Source organism: Ochlerotatus camptorhynchus, unplaced genomic scaffold, assembly GCF_037179485.1.
Source record: "Ochlerotatus camptorhynchus isolate MF236.1 unplaced genomic scaffold, CSIRO-AGI_Acam_v1.1 ptg000096l, whole genome shotgun sequence".
Classification (NCBI taxonomy): domain Eukaryota; kingdom Metazoa; phylum Arthropoda; class Insecta; order Diptera; family Culicidae; genus Ochlerotatus; species Ochlerotatus camptorhynchus.
In genome coordinates, this window is record NW_027040586.1 from 2,734,264 (window position 1) to 2,747,891 (window position 13,628).

Consider the following 13,628-nt stretch of genomic DNA (forward strand, 5'->3'; position numbering starts at 1 on the left):
GATGCCTTTCTTGATGATGACCGCGACACCGCCCCCCCTGGAGCTGGTGCGATCAAGCCGGACAATGCTGGGTCGGGCAGCCAGAAGCTGTCACCGGTCTTGAGGTGGGTCTCGGTGAGAAGGCCCACGTCGATGTCGTGCTTGCGGAGGAAGTCTGCAAGCTCAATGTTTTTCGCCCCTACGGAGCGAGCGTTCCAGTTGGCGATCTTTATGGGTTCACGGTCCATAATTAGCGACGAAGGAGATGATAGCTTGGAGCTGTTGTGTTCTTGTTGCGCAGGTGCGCTTGATGATGATGGCCTGGGCCAACAGTGTGACGATCTCATCTGTTGACAGCGGAGAATCGTCTGTAGCTTCACCGGTTGTACCGGCCAATCCCGGAGCAGGGGGATCCGTCGATGGGCCGGAGGCTTGACTGGGTACTGCAGCGGCAGCCGACTGGGCAGAAGCCAACTGTTGGTTGAGCGGGAGCGGCGCCAACACTGGAATTGGCCGTGGTTGGACCGGTGATAACGGAGGAAAGTTCTGCGCGTTGTTTTCCGGGACCTTCTTGCGACCGGGCTGGTTGTTGGACGAGGCCTTCTTCCGGATCTCGGCGTATTCGGCCCGCTTCGGACAGGCCTTACTCGTGGCCTTGTGGGCAGCACCGCAGTTGGCGCATGTGGGAGCGGCTTCCTCGATGCTGTCGCAGTCGTCGATCTTGTGGTTTTTGCCGCATTTGATGCAGCGGCTGGCCATGCGGCAGTTCCTGGTGCCGTGCCCGAACAATAGGCAGTTCGAGCACTGAGTGACGCCACGGTGGGTTGGCTTATACCGCTCCCACTTCACTACGATGTGGAACAGTGTGCGTGTCGTATGGAGATCCTTCACGGTTGTGGAGTTCTTCTGCAGATGGACCAAGTAGAGCTGGTCACGATACTTGATGGCCTTGCTGCGGGTCATCTTGTGGATTTCGACCGGCTTGAGGCCGTTCGCCTTAATCTCGTCCATTAAGGTGGTGGTGTCCATGTCGTGGAGCCCGCGCAGCACCACTTTCAGCGGCTTGGTGGCCTCGACGTCGTGGGAGAAGTACTCCAGCTTCATCCTGTCCAAGAGGGCCTGGACTGCGTTGTAGTGATTTTCGGCCGAGACCATCAGTTTGTAGCCTTCCGTGCACCGTTGAATGGTGCAGCGAAGGCCCTGCTTAATGTAGAAATCCAGCTGCTCCCATAGCCCGGGAGGGAAGCCCTTCACATAGAAGGGTGGCAACTTAACTTTTTTAGGCACCGTCTCAGGGTCCGACTGCGGCTGGGCTCCGTTCTGCAGGGCGGAGAACGGATTGTTGCTCAGCAGCTTTTTTGCTGCCGATGCGGTGATGACTTCAACGAGCTTAGGTACTTCATATTTATACCTGCTAACCTATCAAAATTCTCTAACCAATGAGATTCCGTTTACATACGGACTATCATGCTTCACGCTCACTCGATTCTACTCATTATTTGTTCAACTCTAACTCTATCTACTACATTCTTCCCCTCTTCTACTCTCCTTAATTGAGGACAGGGTGATAATTATTTTCAAACTTGCCACACTGATATTTATTTCAAAATTATCAATATCTGTTATCATTATTCATCAAAATGACTACCTATTTCAATATAATCATTGAAATCAGTGTCACCAATTTCAACCGCGTACATGAATATTACCGTTCTATTCAAGTTTCAGATGAACTAATTATCCATTAGGTCATGGCTATTTATCCATTACGTCATGGTAAATTTCTTCAATTTACTTTTCCATCCATCATGTTGTATCAATTCTTATCTACCATGAATCAGGTCATGGTAATACTTATTAACCATCCACTATACTATCTATTTTGCCTTGAAGTTTTCTAGCTTCGTGAAATAATACATATTTTGCCTCGGAGACCTTTCACTCCGGAAATTTTCAAGAATACTTATTATTATTATTTTTAGCATAGTTTACCATCCTTCATGTCATGGTAAATTTCTTCAGTTCACATTTCCATCTATCATGTCGTATCAATTCTTATTTACCATCTATCAGGTCATGGTAATTCTTATTTACCATCCATCATGTCATGGTAATTCTTATTTACCATCCATCAGGTCATGGTAGTTCTTATTTACCATCCATCAGGTCATGGTAATTCTTATTTACCATCCATCAGGTCATGGTAATTCTTATTAACCATCCATCAGGTCATGGTAATTCTTATTTACCATCCATCAGGCCATGGTAATTCTTATTTACCATCCATCAGGTCATGGTAATTCTTATTTACCATCCATCGGGTCATGGTAATTCTTATTTACCATCCATCAGGTCATGGTAAGTATGCTGCGAAAATTTTCTAAGTTTTTTCTTTTTACTATCTCACTATACTCACTTTTACACTATATGCTGCTACCAGCTGCGCCATTGTCGTGACCGGACCGAGGTTTCCAGCCTTGGTCACGGCTACACGAATTAGCGAGGCAGCTCCCACGGGTCATTTGTTTATGCTGCTGCTGCTGTTTCTGTTGCTGCTTTTTCTTTTGCTGCTGTTTTTGCTGCTGCTGCTGTTTCTGTTGCTGCTTTTTCTGCTGCTGGTGGTGGTCCGCCACCTCCAAAATTTCTTTTGCTGCTGTTTCTGTTGCAGCTGTTTCTGTTGCTGCTGTTTCTGTTGCTGCTGTTTCTGCTGCTGGTGGTGGTCCGTCACCTCCAAAATTCGTTACAAGAATGACTTCAACGAGCTTAGGTACTTCATATTTATACCTGCTAACCTATCAAAATTCTCTAACCAATGAGATTCCGTTTACATACGGACTATCATGCTTCACGCTCACTCGATTCTACTCATTATTTGTTCAACTCTAACTCTATCTACTACAGTGCTCAGCACGGAAAACAAGATCGACGGAAAAAACAAACCAAAGGAAAAAAAAAGATAGTGACAAGTCCCCGGGTTGCCTTGACCGAGGATGATCTTGAAACAAGGAAGAAATGAGTTAGTCTTCACCTATGTGATTCTAAATCTTCTATTCATTATTCCCTAGTTTGAAGTGGTTAAGACTAGGGTTCTGATGCATGGTCATTATCGGTGTCATTGCTTGTTTTTGTTGCTAAGAGATCCAATTTTGATTGACAAAGGAGCGCGCCTTTGGAGGGTGTTCCAACACTCCGAAGGGTATAAATAGCGGGACCTTTCAATTAGAGTCTGATCCTTGCGATAAATGCGAGAATGACAACTATAAAAAAAAAAATCGAATGCTTCATCATTTCTCAATAGTGATGGAGTAATACCAACAATCAATACGAAACTAACGATTTTAAATTGGCTCATCACTTTAGTAGCCTATTGGTCCCAAGCAAACGATTAACGTACCCTATTCTAGTTGAAATTATATTACTACACTATGTTTGTTTTGATTCGCTATGAAAGTTTGACAGATAACATCAGGGGTGTGTGGATTCATGCAGAACATGCAGGGGTGAGTGAAATAGCTTGGGACTGCTTGGGACCGTTGTTCTGGTACTGAGTGAGCCAAAAATAATAATGATTTTCTTCGGGACCCAGTGGTCTTAGAGTTACCTCTATGGTAATACGGCATGCACTAAACTAAGGACACGAGACATACTACAATAGATCAAATTACTGGTCGCAGTGGTTTTATGTCCCGAACAGAGGAAAAAAAAAACGTACCCCATTCTAGTCAAAATTCTAGTACTACACAATGTTTGTTTTGATTCGCTATGAAAGTTTGACAGATTAAATAAGGGGTTATTGGATTTTCCTACGTTTCGAGGGGTGAATCGATTAGCTTGGGACCGAAGAGAGTACCAGAGCTGAGCCAAAAAGTTGAGCACGTTATTTCTGCACCTTCTAGTCTTAGAGTTACCTCTATGCTGGTACCTGGTATCGATCTGAAACACAACACGATTAATGCGGCTTTAAAGTGAACTAAGTTTAATGGAGAAATGAACTAAGAACTTAAAATTTGACAAAATTGTGCGATGTCAAACTGTTTGGTCGATTTTCACTCCTTTTTTCCTCTTTAAGGCTTCAGTGAATACAAAGAATTTGTAAATTTTAGAGATCATTCCTCCACTGAAAAAAGTTTTCTTTCGAATGGTCAAAGGCAGAAGTTGTTAAATTGAACCGTTTTCAAATAAGATTGAATGCAAAAAATCATGTGTCGAGACAAATGGAAGATTGCCGTAAAAGCTCAACGCAGATGTCGCCACTGCATGATGATGATAATGTTGACAGACTGCATATAAAATTCGTGAAAATTAGCGTTAAATCATAATTTTCATCAAGCCTGTGTAAAATCCTTTCAATATAACATTCCAATTGAAGAAGAAAACGTGTTTACGATCAGACTGATGTGCATCTTTGACTTTCCAGTTGAACTTTCATATGATATATTCATTTCATTTGCTGCATCGTAAATATGATGTAAACAGAAGTAAATTGCTCAATTACTCAAAATAAATCATCTTGTTATCACTTTGAAGACCATCTAGCACCATTTTATAGAATGGTGCGTGTTGAGTAAATCAAGTTCCGGTGCGTTTTCCGTCGAAAATTGTGAGTATCAATATGTTTGCTTATAAAAGGCCAAAATGAACATTTATTGAATATTGGCGTACTATAAAACCAATTCTCCATTACCACCAGCATGATACAACCTTTCCTAAGTAAATTAAATTAATTTCCACTTTCATTTTAGTGGAAATCGCACATATTCACCATTTTCCGAAAAATGCTGCTGCGCAGGAGGTAACCTCTCGCTGTGGGTGCAAACGGTGCAAACTTGTTATGCATTATTTTCCATGAAAACCTCTCCGATCCATACCGAAATAATAACAATTAGTTTTCAAACATGTTTTCTTACACGATTCAAGTTAAAGTTTCCACGGGAAATTATTAGTTTTTCTTTATGGACCGATTTGCCCCAAAAATCGTCTGTTTTACTTGGAAAATTTGGAAACTATCCTCCTTCTAGTAGTTCTCACTTCGAAATGTAGGAGGCGAAAGCTTGGAAAAGTTTCACTGCAAGACGTCAAACGCGTTTAAAGTTTTGGCAACAGTTTCGATCGAATATTAGTGCCGGAACGCCGCTTCGAAAAATGGCCTGTAGAAACTTTTCTTGTGCGCGGATCGAAAAGTCCTTTCAACACAGTATAGTGGAGCAACGGTCATCAGAAGCCACCATCCTAGGGAAGATCTATTAATTATGTCACGCATATTTGGCCCATTTTCAATCCCCCCTCCCCCTCCTTTGTCACATTTTTTGTATGGACCTTAAATTTGTTTTGCTTGGCTCGTCACAGTTTCTAAAACCCCCTTCCCCTAAAAGTGTGACATAATTAATGGACGATCCCCTACAGCTATATCAAAGTCGAGTTAAAAATAAACGCCAGCTAAAACTGGCCTAGCCCTTCTAGCCAATTTCAAACTATGAAAACTATAGTATCTATAGTTACAAGTTGTAACTTACAACTAGTAGAGTTCTATAAGAGGAACAGGGTAAATAGGACATTCTCATGGTTATCACTCGCGAGATTATTGGTTTCTCTAGAAGGATCACATCTGCTTGGAAGTCATGCCTTGCTACCAAGCTGTTGTCGTATACGGGGGCTGCCAAACGCAGATTCAATTGGAGAAAAAAAGAAGGTATTCTGAACAGGCTTGCTTTCACTCACTTGCTATAAAACAATGCTTTTCGGAATTAAGGAATCATTAGATGTTATAATGATAATCAGTAGTTGTAACCTACAAGAAGAGGTTTTAAAGTATGTGTTCGACACATACAACCTTTCAATATTGCTTCCAGAGCCTCACAAGTGAACGCCACGAATCATAAAAACGCTGATTGTGACGGTGTGAGGTGTCGACGATGATTTTCAGTGCAGCTGCGATGTGTCTCGTGTGGAATGCTGTTCTGCTTCGGACAGGCATTAGAATGTACGCTGATTGTGTTTCGGGAAATCGAATTCAGTATTTGGGGAATCCATGGCAGGACTATGCGAAAATAAACGGGTGTGGTTTCCAAAAGTTGTGTTGTTTTATAAACAATCAAATTTTGACGCATGCTCACTGCGCAGACGCAGAGATAGTGCAGTGTTGCCTTAAAAATCATATCAAATCTAAGAATGGGTGCCAAACAGTGTCAATGAATGAGCCCGGGTGTGCCCAAATCTGTTTTTGGCACACTGTGCGGAGTGACCAACCACTGGTAGTCTTCAACCAGTTGGCTTACGGTTGTGTCTAAAGTTTGCTCTCTGTTTTGTGCGTGCGTTCGCTTTCATAGTTTTCGGCTGTATTTGCCGCATTAGCGCTGGCACTCTGACTGCCGGACGGTTATACGTGTGTGATTGGTGGTTTTCTCGCTTTCCGAGAAGTTTTGGAATCGAGAAAAAAAAACATGATTCATCATGTTTGCAAGCATCAGAGGATTTGGCGCTATCTTCGGTGTTTGATTTTTTCTCCCGGACCAGAAATTTGTGGCATCGCGAGTGATAATTTTAATTTCAGCTTATTTACGCGGTGATTATGTTGGGGTTTTGTTTTTGCTGGCACTGATTATATGTGTTTCCGCATATTTTTGAATTGTAACAAGTCAAAAACTATAAGTTTTCGCGTGTGGATAAGTGTAAATTAAGATCTATCACGTGTTAAGAAGTTTTTTTTAGTGATATTGTAATTAACGTGAAAAGAGTTTTGAATAGTTTTGTGTCAGCGAGTGCGAATTAATTTCCACGACATTCGACAGTCCTCAGAAGTGGCCCTCCAAAGGGCATCAGTGTTTTTATCACACATGGCTGGAGTAAATTGGATCATTCGGGTGAGACGGTTCCTTTTTGTTTGTTTAATTTTATTTTAAACAGGATTAGAATTTAAATTTAGGAGCTCGGCTGGCTTGGCGGCTGCCGCTTTTGCTTACTGAGTAGAAGATCGTGGGTTTACTCCAAAGAGGGACTTCAGGTGAAATTCTCTGTACTTCAGGTGAAATTCTCTGAAATTCTGGAAAAATTTTCTGAACTTCAGGCAAAATTCTTTGAACTTCAAGCGAAGTTCTCTGAACTTCAACCGAAGATCTCTGATATTTCAGGCGGAATTCTCAGAACTTTTCTTCAAACTTCAGGGAAAATTGATTGTGAAATATAGGGAAGTTCTGCAAACCTTAGGTATTTTTTAAAAGTACTATGAGAATTTCCGACGAGAGGTTCAGAGAACTTCTTATGAAAAGTTTAGAGATCTTCCGACGAGCAGTTCAGATAGCTTCTGATGCGAAATACAAAGATCTTCTGACGAGAAGCTCAGGGAACTACCGACGAGAAGCTCAGAGATCTTCCGAAGAGAAGTTCAAAGATTTTCCAAAGAGAAGTTGCGAGAAGTTCACAGAACTTCATTTAAGTTCTCTGAAGTTCCAACGAGCAGTTCAGAGAGCATCCGACGAGAAGTTTAGAGAATTTCCGACAAGACGTTCAGATGTTCAGAAGAGTAGTACCAACAATCAATACGAAAGTAACGATTTTAAATTGGCTCACTACTTGACTAGCCTATTGGTCCCAAGCAAACGATTAACGTACCCCATTCAAGTCGAAATTCTAGTACTACGCAATGTTTGTTTTGATTCGCTATGAAAGTTTGACAGATAAAATAAGGGGTTATTGGTTTTTCCTATGTTTCGAGGGGTGAATCGATTAGCTTGGGACCGAAGAGAGTACCAGAGCTGAGACAAAAAGTTGAGTACGTTATTTCGGGACCTTCTAGTCTTAGAATTACCTCTATGGTAGTACGACCGACGAGCAGTTCAGACAACTTCCGAGAAGAAGTTCAGAGAACTTCCGATGAGAAGTTCACTAAACTTCTGAGGAGAACTTCACAGCACTTTTGACAAGAAGTCCAGAAGACTTCAGAGAAATGTCAAAGAAAGGTTCAGCAAACTTCCAGTAGAAGATCAGAGAAATTCCGGCAAGAAGTTCAAAGATCTTCCGTGGAGAAGTTCAAAGCTTCCGAGTAGAAATTCAACGAACATCCTAGGAGAAGTTTAGAGATGTTCCGGGGAGAAATTCAGAGAAGTTCCGAAAAGTTCCAAGGAGAAGTTCTGAGAGCATCCGACGAAAAATTCAGAGAAATTCAGATGAAAACTTTACCAAATTTTCGACGAGAAGTTCAGAAAGCTTCCTAGGAGAAATTCACAGAATCTCCAACGAGAAATCTTCAGGACTTCCGAGGAGAAGTACAGAAAACTTCCGTCAAGAAATTCTTAGAAATACTGTCGATAAATTCCGAGAACTTCCTTCAAGAAATTCACAGTACTTCCGACGAGACGTTCACCCAGAAGAGCAGCCGTAATTAGAAGCAGTTTCTTGGCAAACATAGAACTTGAAATAAAAGATGTTGCGGTCCGTTGTGGGATTTCATATCCTTGCCGAAACTTTCAATTACTTGCTGCTTCCTTCCGAATAAGATGCGTATAAATTTTCCATATTTATTTACTACAACCGGTCGGATGGTCCACGAAGATGAGGAAGATGATAAAAAATAAGGCAGTCGTAACAAACTTTCTGATAGCTGTAATCGGACCAGCTGCAGCGAGTCACATTTTAACAAACATAAACTGAAAAGTGACATGTGATGCTTGGACATATGTGTGTGTGAGAGCAGTGAGAGTAGATATTGTTATCGCTGCGTTTTTTTTTGAAAATTCGAGATTTCCTCTAATACGCCGAAAGGCGTATTAAAGTTATATTCAATATTAAAATTGAGGATAATAATGGAAACTAAAGATTTTAAATTGGTTTACACTGGACTAGCCTATCGGTCCCAAGTAAATTGATTAACGTACCCTATTCTAGTACTACACTATGTTTGTTTTGATTCGCTATTAAAGTTTGACGGATAAAATGAGGGGTTTGTGGATTGTCAAAAAAAAAAACGTAAAAAGATACATTTCTTATCTCACTTTTATTTAGGTGGGTTAATCACCAAGAAATGCTTTTACATATGTAGAATCTTCTCCGAACAAACTGTATCTCTAAAATCAATGGTTGAGATGTGTAACATGTGCATCCCTCATGTCATGGTGTACATGGTGACTCCAGGAATCTCCAGTAGGAAATTATTGTGAAGTAATAATTTGAATAAAGCAACAGTCTTAATTGAACATCCAACTTGACTAGTCATTAGTCATTTCGAAAGAACTCCACGTAAATGTAAACCTTTTTCAGATGGTATTCGAAAGGCGATCGGAAACGGCAAAAAGAAACACTGTGCTATGTAACAATTCTTAACGTGTTATGTAATTTATGGACGCCGCCTATCATATAACTAAAAAATTGTCATTTAATATTCAACGCAACTGTATCATAAGTCTGTCGAGTATTCTTTCTACTCTTTGCCATCTGGCCAAGTCTTCACAAAAAATATACCACCATTCGACCTTTCGTTTCTCTTTTAATTCATTCGACATTTTGTCCATTCATTCTTTTGTCCATTCGACATTTTGTATTTTAGACCTTTTGTCATTCGACGTTTTATCCATTCGATAATTTTATTTCGTCCCTCTTTGAATCGTTCGCCTTTTGTCTCTCTTTGAATCATTCGACCTATTGTCTCCCTTCGTATCATTCGTCCTTTTGTCCATTCGATCTTTTGTCTCTCTTCTCATTATTTGACCTTTCGACCACCTCCTCATCATTCAACCTTTTGACCATTCGATATTTTGTATCTTTGACCTTTTGTCATTCGTCGTTTGTCATTTTATCAATTCAACAAATCAAGCATAACTTGTCAAAAGGACGCCTGTCGCAAAAATAAACAGATCGATGTTTTGCTTCTAACCGATTATAAAATACATGATTTTCCTACGAGCTAATGAAAAACCAAGGTTTGAAACGTAAATCAATTATGGAAAATATATTTAATGAGCACCCTTCTTTGATTGTTTTCAAAATGGTTTTGATACACCCTTTTATTGTCAATATGACTTAACTGTCCGAATTTGCAGATACGCTAACAGTGAAACCATAGAGGTACTAGAATTTCAACTAGAATGGGGTAAGTTAATCGTTTGCTTGGGACCAATAGGCTAGTCAAGTAGTGAGCCAATTTAAAATCGTTAGTTTCGTATTGATTGTTGGTGAAACGTCGTATGTGAAAAAATAAAACAATCATTTTCAAGCAGCAGATGCCTTAAGGTGCTTCTAAGAAGATTCAAAATGGATTTAAACGGGATTCAGCTACTGCTAGGTATGTTATGTATATTTTTTAAGATGCAGCTGTCCACATTTTGTTTCTGCACATATTACCAGCGCAACAGACAGTATCCTCAATTCTTTCCGAGTTACTGACGTATCTTCACTGCAAAACAAAAACTACAAGGGACAGCCCTATGGGGTTGTACGCAATGGTGACGTAGGACTACGTGGTCTGATATAATAAATATTATTTGTTAACTGCAGTAGGAGCTTGTGGTTTGTGTAGGAATAGGAATTTGAGTGGGGGTTTCTTTGTTTATACTAAAGAGACGCGCTTGACATAGATGGCCCACGGCGACTCACGAAGAGCTACTGATTGCGATCAATAGCGGTGCGGCTTCTTCCTCCTTCTATGGATGCTCATGTGGGCTGCAGCTCACGGCTTGCAGGTAGCATTTCGTTGTGTACTGGAGAACACCACCACTCACTACGCGGTGATTGAATAAACACCGTTTGATGAGACCCAACTTTGAAATCTGTGATAGGGAATTAGCTTTTCGCAGGCAATCGGTGATAATTTTAACTATCATACCAACAAAAGTGACATTTTGAAAAATAATAAAATCGTAATTTTTACAGATTTGTAGAAAAAAATCCTATCGATTGAGGTATTAAAAATAAAAACCCATCATCTCTGGATCGAAACCAGACCACTCTCATGCCGCGACCGACTTTGGTTTTTGAAATTGCACCCCCAATGTTGCCTTCAAGAACATCGTATGTTAGATATAACCATATCTTGATAGAACTGGAATTAGGATTTTGTAAACAATGACTTCTCCAGATGATTTTTAGGAATTCAAGGCACGAACACGCAAACCAACATTACCGTTGGATAGGAGAAGTCTTACCCTACCTGATGGTGGTGTTGATTTGCGTGGGCAAGCCTTGACTTTCAAGACATCATCGAAAGAACTCAATGTTTAAAAAAGCTGTTACGCCCCAATTCCAGCTCTATCTTGATATGGGAACTGACATTCGATTGATGACCTTTATAAATGCCCAAAAAATACTCGTTTACCGTTTTGTCGTTATGGTTGAGTATGCTTGGTTAGGATGTTGTACACAGATGAGGCTGGTAAGCTGTATGTTGTTTGGATTGAGGGTGACGTGGTTGACTCGCGAAGAGCTAGTGATTCCGATCAATAGCGGTGCGGCTTCTTCCTCCTTCTATGGATGCTCATGTGGGCTGTAGCTCGCTGCTTGCAGGTAGCCTTTCGTTGTGTACTGGAGAACAATGTCCAACGCACGTGCCGAAAGCACTGCTGCTGATGCCGACGACTGGACACCACCACACACGGTGATTGGAACTGAATCCGATCAGTGGTTGAGGCCAGCCTTGATAACTAGCTGTTTTTGGGGAGCTTTTCGTTGTGTACGGAAGAACACCACCACTTAATTTCAAAAAGGATTAACTTTTAAATAGGATTTAAAAATCTCATATGGACATTGCAATCCAATGTTTCTAATTTCCTATCAAATTAAATAGTTTGTTTTGAAAATTTATGCTTGAAATACTCATTTGAAATTTGAACCATCTGCTTGATAAGAACCAAGATTGAAATCATCCAAAAATTAGCAAAAGAGTGATGTTTTTTTAAACGTTCGAGCCATTAGTTAACGAGGGGGGGTTCATCGATTCAACATTCTGCAGAATGATTTTTCAGTGTACATAACTAGAGCTATCGAATAAGTACGGACAATTAACGGATTTTTAGAACCTCGAAAAAAGTGGCCGGTTTCTGCGTGAATTGGAAGATAAGCCTACTGGTTCTTTTCTCTCTCTCTCTCAGTCAGTTGTCAGACATTTCGCGATGACCACACCATCCTTCAAACTTCTTTGTGCCGTAAGTGGAGGCTTTCTTGTGTGCATCAGTTACCTGAAAGCACGAAATCCATACGATGCGTATCGAGCGACTGTGCTCAACTCTGCCGAAGAAAAACTTGCCAAACTGACGAAACGGGAGCGGCGGTTTGTCGAATTTGCTTCCGCGGAGTACGCTGGACAGATCTACATGACACCGAGAGATTTTCTGGAATCCGTTCTGGAGCGCGAACCCAAACCTTGTCTTAGAAGGAAGATCCTAACCAACGACGAAATTTCCCACTTTCATGCCAGGGTTCCTTCTGTGCAGCACAACACATGTATGATGTTTCGAAAGCTGTCGAATTCGGGAATTATTTCCTTCGCCGACTATTTGTTTCTACTGTCGGTGCTGACCAGACCGGAAGGAGGTTTTCGCATCGCTTTCGAAATGTTCGACACGGATGGCAATCAGCAAATTGAGCACGACGAATTTATCGTAATTCGTCAAATCTTGGGTCGCTCATTGAAAGAAAGGAAGACGGATGACGATACGAGGAAAACGCTGATTCGATTGATGCCCAAGAATGATCAGTCAAAACTGAAGGACTACAATGATGTTAACAAGAACCAAGTTGATGCCATGACCACACTGCAGATTCATTTTTTCGGCGCAAATGGGGCGGATGCTTTGAGTTATGCACATTTTTATCAATTTATGAAACATTTGCAGCAAGAAGTATTGCAAATTGAGTTTGAGCGGTATGCAAAGGGTAGAGATTATATTTCCGATGAAGAGTTTGCCTTCATCCTTTTAAACTACACGCACTTGAAACCACATCAGTACGGCGAATATCTGAAGCGCATCGAAAATCTGGAAGAACGGCATCCTGTAACGTACGAGCAATTTGAGGGCTTTTGTCAGGTGCTTCACAACCTGGACGATTTCTCTGTGGCCATGCGATTTTTCTATTCGGTCAAAAAGACAATCTCGAAGGATGAATTTGCACAAGCCGTAAGGATCTGTTCCGGCTCGAAGCTTGATGGTCACATTATCGATGTGGTATTTGCGTTGTTCGACGAAGACTGCGATGGATTGGTTTCGTACAGTGACTTTTTTGTCATGATGAAAAATAAGTCAAGATTCCGATGTGGTTACCATCCAGTGGGAGCGGGAGCATTCAAAAGATGTTTGCGGCGGGAGATGAAGCGTCACACACGTTGATATGTTCTGTTTTTTGCCGTATGTTGTAGATGAAGATAAATATATTTTAAATAAATGCTAAAAACTTTCAGTATTTTTCACAAATTTGGAAATCGACATCATGTTATGTTATGTTATGTTGTTCTGTGTACCGCTGGCATGACTACGAAAAATTTATTTTTTGGTTTGTAATCGATTGAGTAGGGTGGAACGAAATCTATATTTTGAACCACCCTAATATACATGTCCTATCGAATCGAGTGTGTCTATTCCCTCGATTCGCTTGAAGATTCATAAACCCCCTATTGATATATTCCCGCACATCGTCCTCCACCCACTCGCTCACCGAACGTGGTCTCA

At 41.0% G+C, this 13,628-nt stretch overlaps 1 protein-coding gene across 1 annotated transcript; it reads left to right on the forward strand.

Annotated features, from left to right (window-relative positions):
- Nucleotides 1-12,074: 12,074 nt before the first annotated feature.
- Nucleotides 12,075-13,289, forward strand: LOC135698870 (calcium uptake protein 3, mitochondrial-like). The gene has a single exon (XM_065219016.1). It carries the CDS (start codon nucleotides 12,075-12,077, stop codon nucleotides 13,287-13,289), a length of 1,215 nt encoding a protein of 404 aa, XP_065075088.1.
- The last annotated feature ends 339 nt before the right edge of the window (nucleotides 13,290-13,628 follow it).

What these genes read in the sequence shown, in the direction of transcription:
- LOC135698870 (XM_065219016.1), top strand. Translation starts at nt 12,075, where the DNA reads ATGACCACACCATCCTTCAAACTTCTTTGTGCCGTAAGTGGAGGCTTT.